Below are 12248 nucleotides of genomic sequence, written 5' to 3'. Positions count from 1 at the left end.
CATATGGAGACACTCTGCTCTACATCCAGCATTAAGGCATCTATCTCCTATTTTTTGGTAAAATACCTCCAACACCAAAGGGGGGAAGATACTTCCTCACTGTCACCTCCCCTTCCCCATTAAAGAAGAAAAATAGCATTAGAGTTTGTTTGCATATTTATGTATTAAGAGTAAAACCATCTGCATTTTTTAAAATTTTTATTGTTTAGCTCATGAATAACATTTGCTTTTATTTTTTTATTTTTATTTTTTTAAAGATTTATTTATTTATTTATTTATTTATTTATTTATTTATTTATTTATTTATTCATTCATTCATTCATTCATTCAGTCAGTCAGTCAGAGAGAGCGAGAGAGAGGCAGAGACACAAGGCAGAGGGAGAAGCAGGCTCAACGCAGAAAGCCGGATGTGGGACTCCAACCCCGGGTCTCCAGGATCACACCCTGGGCTGCAGGTGGCGCTAAACCGCTGCGCCACCAGGGCTGCCCCAACATTTGCTTTTAATAACAGCGATGTTTTACTTTGACCAGCAAATTTGTTGCAAATGTTTTTGCTGCCCAGTATTTATATTCACATATGATAACAATATCTTGATTTCCCACCCCATCCATATATTTTGGTTGGAGTTAGCCTGCTTCTGGCTCTGGGAGTAGGCAGTACTGATCTGACCAAAGTCATGGTGAATGGCTCAGGAGTGGGCATGTGGCCAGTCAAGGGTCCCAAGTCGCAGAGGCAGTTGCAGAGACTGTTGAAAGACAGGCACGTATTCTTCTCTGCTGGGTATCAACTCGGGAGAATACAATTCAGGGACTGTTAGGGAAGGAGAAGATACTCCTCACAGAGTTTCAGTCCCTAGATGCAGCAATGCCTGCAGTCTAAATGACCTCTAGTTTTGATAGCTATAGAGCCTGTAAAAGTTTTTATTGGCTTAAAACAGATGGAGTAGTTCACATGCAACCAAAGGAGTTTTAACTGACACAATATGTTTTACAATTTCAATTAAGAGAATTAGTAATCTTTCCAAAGAAATTGATGACAATTCTTCTGATGCTGTATGTAGGTATTTTCAATACAAATAAATTATATGTGCTTACTTTTATTTTTTCATAGTATTTTACTAAAATATTTGCTTTCTGTTTATAAAGATATTTTTAACTAAAAAACTATAAGCAAAATTTATTTCAGAATGCCTGTAGATTATTTTATGTAGGAACACTCTTCTTTGACTCATTCACAGTTTTCACTGCTTTCACCTTTTGTAGGGCTCCTCCACGAATAGGGAGTTTTTTAAGAGCAATATCTGTATCAGCCAGAGGTCCTCCCAGTAATCGGGCAGGGGTGCTTTCCACTGTTACTACCCGACCAGAAGGCACCTGAAAAAGCAAAAGGTATATATCTAAGCATTCACTTACAAAATTTTTCAATGAAAGAAAAACCCATTCATCCTTAAGCTGACTTTGGAAAAGATACAAACTTATAACAGTTTCTTGGGAATCCTGGAGGGCTGATCAGGTCTAAACCAGTACTGGGTGACAGTGAAGGTATTCTTGAGATAAATATGCCTTAACTATGTAAAATTTGACTAAAGAAAAAGAGAATAAAAAAAATATGAGAAAAAAACCTCATGGAAATAACATTCTAGGAGTCTAAATTCAGTATTTAGTAAAAAAATTATGAAGCAACAAAACAAAACAAAACTTACCGTTGTATTAAGGCCTTTAATATCTGTCCTGTGAAATACTGCATTTGGTGGGTGCTCACTGTATCTAGAGGATTCTATAGCTTTCTCCTGAAGTCTCTTTGCTTTCTGAAGATTTTTAAATTGGAAAGAAGGTAATATTGCTATTAAGACATTAAGTATCATATTTGCAATGAAGTATGTGAAGTACATTTAATTGTGCCTGACTTCTACTTGGACTGTTTATTAAGTAGCACTGTAACCTGAACTTACTCACTTAGGCTAAGAAGATAGTTATAGTCAGCTACATCTTTTATACATTGCAGAAGACACCAGTCACCTGAAAACATTACTGAGATTTCCAGAGTTATCAGTCATATATGCCCAAAGAATAAAGCAGGTCCTCTGGAAATCACATTCAATTTTTAGTACATAATTTAATAAACTACTAGCTTTACCTCAGGCGATGCAGGTTTTCAAAATATTTTGCATGGATACTAATTCAAGACACTTAACTATTTCACACAGTAATATAAATAGTATAATTTGTTAGACTCAGGTTCAACCTCAGTAGTTGAGGCACTAGAACAGGTGAAATTTGAGGTAACAAATGATCTGTATGGAATGGCTGGTTTTCATTAAGTATTTCTTTAAAGTACAGGCAGTTGTGAGTATATTTTATAAGTAAAGTTGGGAAGAATTTTTATTTTTTTTTTATTTTTATTTTTTTTAAAATTTATTTATTCATGATAGTCACACGGAGAGAGAGAGAGAGGCAGAGACACAGGCAGAGGGAGAAGCAGGCTCCATGCACCGGGAGCCTGATGTGGGATTCGATCCCGGGTCTCCAGGATCGCGCCCTGGGCCAAAGGCAGGCGCCAAACCGCTGCGCCACCCAGGGATCCCGGGAAGAATTTTTAGTGAGAAGGCAGAGACACAGTACCTCGAGTGAAGTTTTATTCTTTGGTTTTGCTACCTTAATGTGGTTTCACTATTTTCATGGACTAGCTTAACATTCAACAATTTCCTATCTAGTCAAAGAATTATAATATTACATGAAAACATATCCAAAGTATTAGTGGGAAAAGTAATGAGGTTTTGGAAATACATGGTGCTTCTCACATATTTCAAGTAAACAATCAACATTATAAACTTTTTAGATTAGTTTCTAGCTCATCCCTGAAGCAGCTTATCACATTTTCCCAAAGGATGTTTATCCTCAATTCTCATTTTAAGTTTTAATTTTCTTTTGGTGGTCATGGAAGAGAAATACCCTTGGGGGAGAGGGTCACACAGACAAGCTTTTTCTGTCCTTCACTCTGCTTCTTACAGAAATGATCAATGAATAGGAAGACTCAAAATGGAAAGTAGAAGCACATTTCTCCTCCTTATTCCTGGCTAACGATCACCTCCTTTATCATCACCCTTGCTTCCCACTGCTAGAGCAAATAAAACTCAAAGTAGCATCTTCTGTAACTATGAAAATGCACAATTATCATCCTACATTGTATGAGGATCTAACAGTGTTGGTATTCTACAGAAAAGTCATCAGAAAAGGTGAATGAATATTTATTCCTGAAAAAGTCTGCCTGTCAAGAATTGGCTCTTTTTTGTGGATATCACAATATTTTAAAAATCCTACCTTTAAAGCTTTAGCATTTGATGTTCTGGCCAAGAAATTTTCCCATGATTTAGTAGCCAATTCTCTTTGCTTATGTGTGGCTTGTATCTGAAATGAGAAAGATAATTAAGAGTTCTAGTTTCTATGAAAGGATACCAAAGGGCTTTTTAAAGCCCTTATTTTCAGGGAAGACCTAGATTTTACCAATGTAAATTTTAGGGCTGACTAGCAAAAGGATTAGAGTACTCATAGAGTTCAACAAGTCTTAAAATGGGGGGAGGGAAATCCTTTCTTCATTATATGGCTAAGATTTGAACTGCTTTCCATGAAATGTAATCTAAAACTGTTGTTATAAAAACAAAACATAAAAATAACAATAATTATTTTCAGCAGGACTGATTGTTTTATGTGACTATCACTTGTGAAGACAGATTATAATTCAGATAAAGGTATATATGACCCAACAGCAAATCCACAGGAGAAAATAAAGAGATTCCTGCTGCCGCTGATAATAGTTTACAGAAGGTTATATTTGTAAAACTACTAATCTATGACTGTAGCAGTTTAAGACAAGCAGTTTTGTGAGAGTGCTGAGTTGGTTGTGGTGATGCAGTCTCCCTAGTTACCTCTAGGGAGGTAACCACCAACAAACTGCAGAGACTATAGTTCTCAACAGGCTATTCACTAAATATATAATCAGAGAATATATGCCCTTGGTTAGTACTAACATGTTATTAAATATGGATTACGAACCTAAGATTATTTAAACAATAGCTTAAAAATAAGTGGAGTCAAACCCATGATAACAAATCAACAATAACTAACAAATCAAGAATAGCTGGTCCACACAGCAGATGTTCAGCCAGAACTGATAAGGCAGCAGAACTTCTAATAAGGCTCTCCCACTTGAGAGCACATAAATTACTTAAATGGCAACATCTATGCAATGAAAACTTTTTTTTTTTTTTGCAATAAAAACTCAAGTAAAACTTTCAAGCAAGTTAGTGTCTCAGATGGAGCAGAATTCACAGATGGATGTAGACAGAATTCTTAGTAGGCTGTAGATATAAACATTTAATAGACTATGTGAAAGATCAGGCAAAAGAAAGCACTTTGGAAATCACTTTAAAGAGTTTTAAACATTTAATTGTAATTATAAAGGGTCACCAAGCAGCAGTGGGGAATCTGCAACATCTTTGTTATCTGCAGACAAGCTAGAGCCACTTAAAGACCTATTTGCTCAAAACATCTGTTGGGTTCAGTTTCTGACCAAACAGAAATCTTTAGGAACATGGCTTATATTTTCCTGGCAGGCTTTTCCTGATTAAAGTCTGAGACCAGTTTACCTCTGGATTTTTAGAGCATTCTCTGTAAGTTTTATGGTTCTGAAGTGAGGATGAAACTTCATCAATATGCCGATGGTTGGCATGGCAGTAAGAGCCTATCACAGAGTGAAGGACGAGGACCAGCTTTCACAGTGAGGTTATACATATAGGCACACAGATACACTGTCAGATCGAATTTGCTAAATGTATACACTCACATAGACCACAATTTTTGGAACTCTTGACATTTCAAAAAATGTGTCACAGGTATCTGTTTACTTTTTAAAATATAAGCCTGTAGAAATCAAATTACAATGCCATAATCCTGTACTGAATATAGTAATTGCATTTTAGCCTCTTAACTCCATGGTTTCTTTAAAAATTGCACAAAAACACTGAAAATAAGAGAAATCTACAAAATAACTCTAAGTGCTGAAACATTCAAAGTAAGGCATAAATATCCTATGGTCAGCTAGTTTACTGAAATTATTTCCTTCCTTAATGGTAATGTGACTTACTTTTGTATATACTTTTTGTTCACTTTGCACATCTTGGTGTGCTTGGCTTTCAATCATCTCGCTTTGAAGAGAAGCAACCATCTTGCCAATATTTTCTGATGCTGTTGTAATAGCTTCCAAAATTTTTTTATCTGTAGTGACTGGTCTTAACTTTTCTAATTTTATTTCTTCATATATTTCATTCCATATTTCTCCAATCTGTTACAACAAAGTTTAAAAAGTCACATTAGCCAAAAATAAATGATATAATTTTAGATAATCATTTATTTGGGTGTTTGTTCCAAAGTTAACACTTACTGAACTACCTTTCTCCATCTTCCTATTTAGGAATAAGTACATTGGGAATGATTTGAGGCACCAGTTACAGTTGAATATTCAAAAGTAATTTCTCAAATGTTTTACAATGATGAGTATTTGTGGATGAGGCTCAACTACCTAGGTCTAATTCACTACCATCATCTCTGCCCTCTGGTTTATAGTTACACTGTTTTTACAGCTGCAGAAACTGCTGCTTTAGTCTCATCCTCTAGAACTACTCTTTTCCTCCCAAAAGCCCTGTATTAAAAGCTAGGTCAAGGGGCACCTGGCTGGCTTAGTCCATAAAGCATGGGACTCTTTATCTTGGGGTTGTGAATTCTAGCCCCACACTGAGAATGAAGCCTACTTTAAAACATTTTTTTTAAAAATAAAGAAAAGATTATGAACTGCTTTTAAAAAATAAATAAATAAAAGCTAGGTTAAGCTGAACTTGTAGGCCAATTAACATGGGGATAACTGGGAATCTAGAGCCCTGTCCCCTGCCCCTTATCTTCTCACTAAGATAGTAACTGAATCTCAAGCTCTTAATTCCATGGTATCATCATACTGACAGCTCCATCTCATATTCTAGGTTGTCTGGAAATTAATGTACTTGAGTATGTTTATATTTATAGAAAAATTTATATATCTAGGATTGGGATGAAGTTGAGCTTTGTTTTCATTTGACGTAAGAGGTGTATTCATTTACAACATTCGAATACATAGTACTAATATTAGTAGAAGAGAATGTACTTAAAAAGACTTTGCTGAAACTTAAAAAGTATTTATTTGTTAATAAAAATATAACCAATGGGGTGAGAAACCCAATATTCTTTAACATATTTGATCATCATATAAATTAGTGATAAAATAATCTTTAATAAATGTTAATAATTTTAAAAAATGTTAATTTATTTTAATAAGCAATAATTCATTTAAATATAGTTCCTAATGCTCTCTAAAGAGAAAAAATTATATTTTAAGAATTTTTTTAAGCTTCTGAATAGCTCTGTCAGTAACATACATCTTCTGTTATAAACTAATAGTTGGGTGAAATCATATCTTATGGAAAATACCAATCAGTTGTAGGTTTCTTGAACAGTAGCAGATGCAAAATGGAAAATAAAAACTATACAGTACATGGATGACTGCTTACAACTATGAATAGATCTTTTGTTTCCCAATTGATTTTGTCATATTAGAGTTTAATAACAAGATTATTAAGAAGGTACTCACTTTAAAATCAAGGTATCTATGTATGATACAAAGAGTGACAAAATCTTCAGCAGATAGGCCAGGTAAATTTTCAAAATCTAAAAGTTTATAAAGAAACAGTTACTGTAACAAAGTAAGTGATTCCAAAATGCATGTATCTATCATAAAAACTAAGGCCAACAGTTAGTTTTTATTACATCTTCATTATGAAAAACTTAGTTCTGTGAACTTCTGGCTTCCTCCTGTAAGAAACCTTTGCCAGGTCATCCTAATCAAGTCATTAGAAGAGGAATCTTTTCTGTGCTATGGTGAGACAATGATATTGTACTTTCAGAAGCTGAAGAGTGTTTGACTACTTTTTTCTTTAATAGGAAGCAAGGACAAAAAAAGGGCGGGGGGAGGAAGCAAGGTCTTTAAAAACTCAGGTATCAGAATTCTAGTGTCTAAGCCTAATCATCTAAACTAACCACCTTTAACCCTGGCTGCAACTCCTTGGGGGAGCTTTGAAAGATCTGATGCCTGGACCCCACCCCCAGAAATTCTGATTTTAATTGATCAAGGGCATAGCCTGGACATTGGTTAACTATGGAATGTGCACTTATTTGTATAAAGGGACTTTTGATTAACATGTTTGAAAATAGACTCCAAAGCAAAATCAACTTGCAAAACTCAGCAAAACAGAGGCTCTTGAGAATTTGACCAATAGCTTCTTACCCAGTTTGCCTAGCACAGCATAAATTTTTGCTCTGATATTCTCAGCAACATCCATAACTGCAAGAGTTGGGCAGTTTGCAGGCAATGGCATGATTTTTTGCTCTTCTTGGAAACTAGTAAATAGAGGTTTCTTTGTATCTAATCATTGCATACCATGAAAACATAGAAAGGACAGATAAAAACATTAATAAATTAATATTTAATTTTGAAATTTTAGTCCATAGAAAATATAAAAATATTATAACAGAATAAAATAGTGCATTGTATATGATTATTCTTTTGAAAGCATTAGTAATCAGTTATTCCTCATTCTGTGGCAAAACTTAAAGCTTTCACTTTTATGATTTACATAAAATAAGAAAATTTCACAAAATAACTTTTTAAAAAGTGAAACTCTTATGTAAATAAATTTTCTAATTTTGAGATCCAGTTTAACAATGATGTAATCTCCTTTGCTTTTGGGTTCCATATATTATGCTATAAATACAAAAACGATCTTACGATTTGCAGATCAAAACTCAAAAATTGGCTGAAATAGAAATCATCAGAAGTTAAAGGGGAAGTATTTTCACTTAAAAATTAACAATATTAGCAGTTGAAAAGAAACTTAAGAGGCTTAGAAAATATACTCTAGCATTGTAGATTGCTGGTAATTAAACTTTAGGAACATTTGATTTATTTTTATTTAGAAAACAGCTTCTTTTATATAAAAAGTAAACTGCATAAATATGAATCAACATAAATATACAAAATACTATAAAAATTGTTTTCAGGCACTTTATTTACATCCCAAACTGTATTGGTAAGTGAAATGTTACTGAATCTATTTATAAAAGCAAGTAGCTCAAGGGAACTTCTTTAGGACATGTTGTTAGGTTTTGTTTTGCTTTTTTTTTTTTTGAGTTAAACAATAAATTAAACCACTTCCTGAAGATATTCTATAAAAGTATGAACCTGCTACTAATTTATTTTCTTCCATTCACTCAATTTATGATAGCAAGTTCCACAAATTCTTGTGAAAAGAACTTTAAACAAAAGAGTAAAAGTCCTTATATTTCCTTAATATCTTTTTAAACTTCTCTTTTTAAAAATATGGGTAAACGATGAATAAGTCCTGGGGATGTAAAAAAAAAAAAAAAAAAAAGTCCTGGGGATGTTAATGAACAGAGTGGTAACTATAGTTAACAATACTTTATTGCATATTTGAAAGTTACTAAGAGAATAGATCTTAAAAGTTCAATTATGAGAGAAAACTTGTAACTATGTGTGGTAATGGATGCTACTAAACTTATTGTGGTAATCGTTTTGTAATATATACATTTATTAAATATTATGTTGTACACTTAAAACTAATGCAATGTAATATATCAATTATATCTCAATTAAAAATATGCAACTAACTGCTACTACTAACAGTTATAAGTACACTTACCAATGATCATCCCATGTTTGTCACGTTTTACTCCCAGTTCTTTTTCTTCCTTTCTCCACAATTTAATTAAAAGACTAGCAGCTGTTTGGTCCTTCTTCCCTCGCCAAGCATTGACATGAGCCGTAGTTTTGGGATTATCACAAAATTCAACCATTATTCCAAGTATTAGATTACAGAATTTTTTTTGGTTCAACTTTTGCAAGGAAATAGGAAAAAAAAAAGAGTTGCAATAAATTTTAAGAATTATTATCTTCAAATAAGACCCCAAGAAACACTTGTATTAATCAGTAATTTTCTTCTAAATGGCTGCCTTATAAAATTAACACTCTACTTAAGTATGATTTGGGACAATCTCCTATTAAAAAGTATGTTTCAGACATTAAGAATTAGAATAAAAAGAAAAAGATTCAATATAATTCTGATATAGTCATAAATGTATGTAATGATCAAAAATGTAATTGATTTGTTTCAGTCCAGAAAAAAGAGAAATTGTAGAAATAAGTGAAGATGTTCATTTTAAGTGGAGTTAGTAATCAGTACTATACATAGTTTGCTGTAATTATAGGATCTTTCTAATTTACATGCTTTATTAAGGTTTGTAAAGACTCATAACTACAACCTTGTTGTGACTAAGAAAATAACTGATGGTAACTGCAAGTGGCAGTCACATATGAAAAAAAATCAAAATGAGATGGAATTTTGTATTTTGAAAAGTAAGCATTTAAGAGAAATTATCTAGCATATTTCCTTTGTTTTGCTACTAGTTTTCAGGAAACCAAAATTTAGGTATGGAAAAGTCCATCCAGAGTAGTAGTCTTCACACAGTAATTTGTGTCTGAAATATTTTTTGCTGATTAACTCCTAGTATACCACTAATAGAATACAGCAAAGGAAAAATGTAACCTGTTGTTTAAACTGCAAATATTATCACTTTCCTCTTTTATAAAATGACGGATAATATTACCTGCTTTAGTGAGTTATTTATAATAAATTATATGAGTGCCTGGCATATAGAAAGCTCTCAATAATATTTAACATTATTAGCAATTATTATCATTGCATACTGAATAAATATTTTAGCAGATTGTATTTTTTCCCCAAAGATTTTATTTATTTATTCATGATAGATATAGAAAGAGAGAGAGAGAGAGGCAGAGACAGAGGCAGAGGGAGAGGCAGGTTCCACACCAGGAGACCGATGCGGGACTCGATCCCGGGACTCCAGGATCACACCCTGGGCCAAAGGCAAGCGCCAAACCGCTGAGCCACCCAGGGATTCCCTTTTAGCAGACTGTATTAAGCAGAATCCTCAACTGAGTTTTTTATTCCATACTTCACTTCAGGAAAAAGAGACAAATGTCAAGGGTTGGAGTTGATATAAAAACTTCATTAAAGAATATTTGTAATCTGTAACTGGATTGGTTCAATCTTCATTAGGCACAATCTAAAAATTATATTCATAATAATATAAAACATTTACATGGCAAAAATATGTGTCAAGAACTATTCCAAATACTGTATGTGTGTGTGTGTGTGTGTGTATGTATGTGCATATGTGCACACATACACATAGTCACTCATAATTCTCCCAAGAGCGCATGGGATAGATACTGTTATCTCTGTTCTACAGATGAAGAAACATATAACAGAGATGTTAAATACTTGTCCAAGATACACAGCTAACAAGTATTGGAAGCCTCAGTCAGACTATGCTCATAACCACTGTGTTATATGGCTTCTTCTACCAGTTTTATGTCTTTCCATCAGAGATCCTAGTGTTGAAGGAGAATCAACACAAGTGAGAAATGTCTTTATGTCTTTTATATAACCTTAAATATTCACAAAGAATTTAATTATTTAATATATACATGTTTAATATAAGTCCCACTTCCTAGTCTTTAAGTAAAAACAAGATTCTAGGAATTTGTGCCAAATTAATTCTGTAACTTTGGGAATCCCCTGACACATCACCATGCGCATACTCTCATCAGAGAAACATGGTGAGCTATATATCATTTAGTAAAGCCACACATATATCCTTCTGTATTATGTCCATTTTCCTGAACTTTCCAAGGGTTTCTGGTTATGATTAATTCCTGTTTATCAAAGTGGGCTATTATTATTCTATATTATTTTGTTTGTAATGTTTTCTATCTAATGAGTTTGCTCTCCTATCTGCCAACTAATTTTATTTCAGAGAGATAAAGGGACACAAATAACTTTAGCACCTTTGCTAAATCCATGTAGGTTATTCTGTTAATAAATAAAATCATTCTGTTAATAAAATCATGAATGGTGGCAATTATATGCAGTGACATAGGTAGAACTGTATGTGAGAATCTCTCTCAAAGTTTTATTGAAACCAAATTATACTTTTCCTCCCATAGTATCTTGACATGGAGCTATGTAGAATTGAGGCCAGTAGGGAATTACTTTGAGGATAACTGAGGGTCTTTGCCATTCTTTGTTGGTGTTAGATGGCGACTGTCTTTTCTGACTGACTTAATGTATACATTCCTGCTCATTCTGTAGAATGGTCTTTGACGCACTAGATTCTTAACATTGCCTACAAACTACTCAGTTCTTTAAAAATGCTGATTTTTACTCCTTTGTTTAATGTGGGCCTTAACTTTTAATACAAAGAGAAGAAGTTAGAAGTTATTAATAATGATTATGGGTTTTGATATTGTCTAGCATTTCACAAACTATTTCTTTGAAGATTGGTGGGAGAAATCCTATAAAACAAATTATCTGCTGTTATGTGTTTGGGAGTGCTGACCTAAGTAAACTGGTTTCTTCACAGGGGGAATTTCCAGAGCCTTTACCATACCAATGCAAAATATGAATCTCCAGGTGAGATTTTGTTTAATACAAACACTTTAATGTGATATGGGGGCATATTTAATTACAGAATAGTGTTCTGTGGCACTTAGTTTTGGAAATAGTTAATAAAAACATATTTAATTGTTTACAATTATTAACAATCATACTTACTGCCAGTAAGTCCAAAAGGAGAAAAATGCCTTCCTTTTCAAGAAAGTAATCCTCTGATGGATAACACCCTAAAATACAGCACCTTAAATAAAAAGGAAGTTATTCATTTAACAAGGATTCTGCTGTTTATATACTATTGTCTACTTCTATATTTTTTGACTGTTTTAGATGCCTCATATAGGAGAAATATGTATAAGCAATAGTCTTCTGTGACTGACATTTCACTTAGTATAGCGTCTTCTAGGTCCATCCATGTTGTTATAAATTGTAGGATTTTCTTCTTTTTTCAAGGATGAGTAATATTCTATTGCATGTATATGCCATATTTTCTTTCCTTATCCATTCATCTATTGATGGACATTTGGGTTGCTTCAATATCCTGGCTATTGTGAATAATGCTGCAATGAACATGGGAGTGCAGCTATTTCTTCAAGATCCTGATTTCAATTCTTT

The 12248-nt window shown here is 33.3% G+C and overlaps 1 protein-coding gene and 1 long non-coding RNA gene across 9 annotated transcripts in view; one reads left to right on the top strand and one right to left on the bottom strand.

Moving 5' to 3' along the window:
* Positions 1-181: 181 nt before the first annotated feature.
* The window catches only part of CFAP69 (cilia and flagella associated protein 69), a 56586-nt gene continuing 44519 nt past the window's right edge, over positions 182-12248 (bottom strand). For 5 of the 8 annotated variants that reach the window (XM_049093535.1, XM_025471423.3, XM_049093536.1 and 2 more), the window contains 8 exons: positions 11796-11877; positions 8802-8994; positions 7370-7507; positions 6677-6753; positions 5144-5341; positions 3322-3408; positions 1704-1808; positions 182-1374 (listed from right to left, as the gene is read on the bottom strand). In XM_049093535.1, coding sequence (XP_048949492.1) covers positions 1204-1374; positions 1704-1808; positions 3322-3408; positions 5144-5341; positions 6677-6753; positions 7370-7507; positions 8802-8994; positions 11796-11877 — 1051 coding nt within the window. In that variant the 3' untranslated portion in view covers positions 182-1203. Of the gene's footprint in view, positions 1398-1475; positions 1584-1703; positions 1809-3321; positions 3409-5143; positions 5342-6676; positions 6754-7369; positions 7508-8801; positions 8995-11795; positions 11878-12248 lie in introns of all 8 variants that reach the window. The other 3 variants (XR_007401985.1, XR_007401984.1, XM_025471424.3) reach the window with 3 other exon arrangements.
* Positions 1262-12248, top strand: part of LOC125752459 (uncharacterized) — a 49591-nt gene continuing 38604 nt past the window's right edge. Inside the window, exon 1 of the long non-coding RNA XR_007401988.1 lies at positions 1262-1389. This is a non-coding gene — a long non-coding RNA (uncharacterized LOC125752459). The remainder of the gene's footprint in view (positions 1390-12248) is intronic.

The sequence above is a fragment of the Canis lupus genome, chromosome 14 (genome assembly GCF_003254725.2).
Source record: "Canis lupus dingo isolate Sandy chromosome 14, ASM325472v2, whole genome shotgun sequence".
Classification (NCBI taxonomy): Eukaryota; Metazoa; Chordata; class Mammalia; order Carnivora; family Canidae; genus Canis; species Canis lupus.
This window is presented reverse-complemented; position numbering and strand designations above follow the sequence as displayed.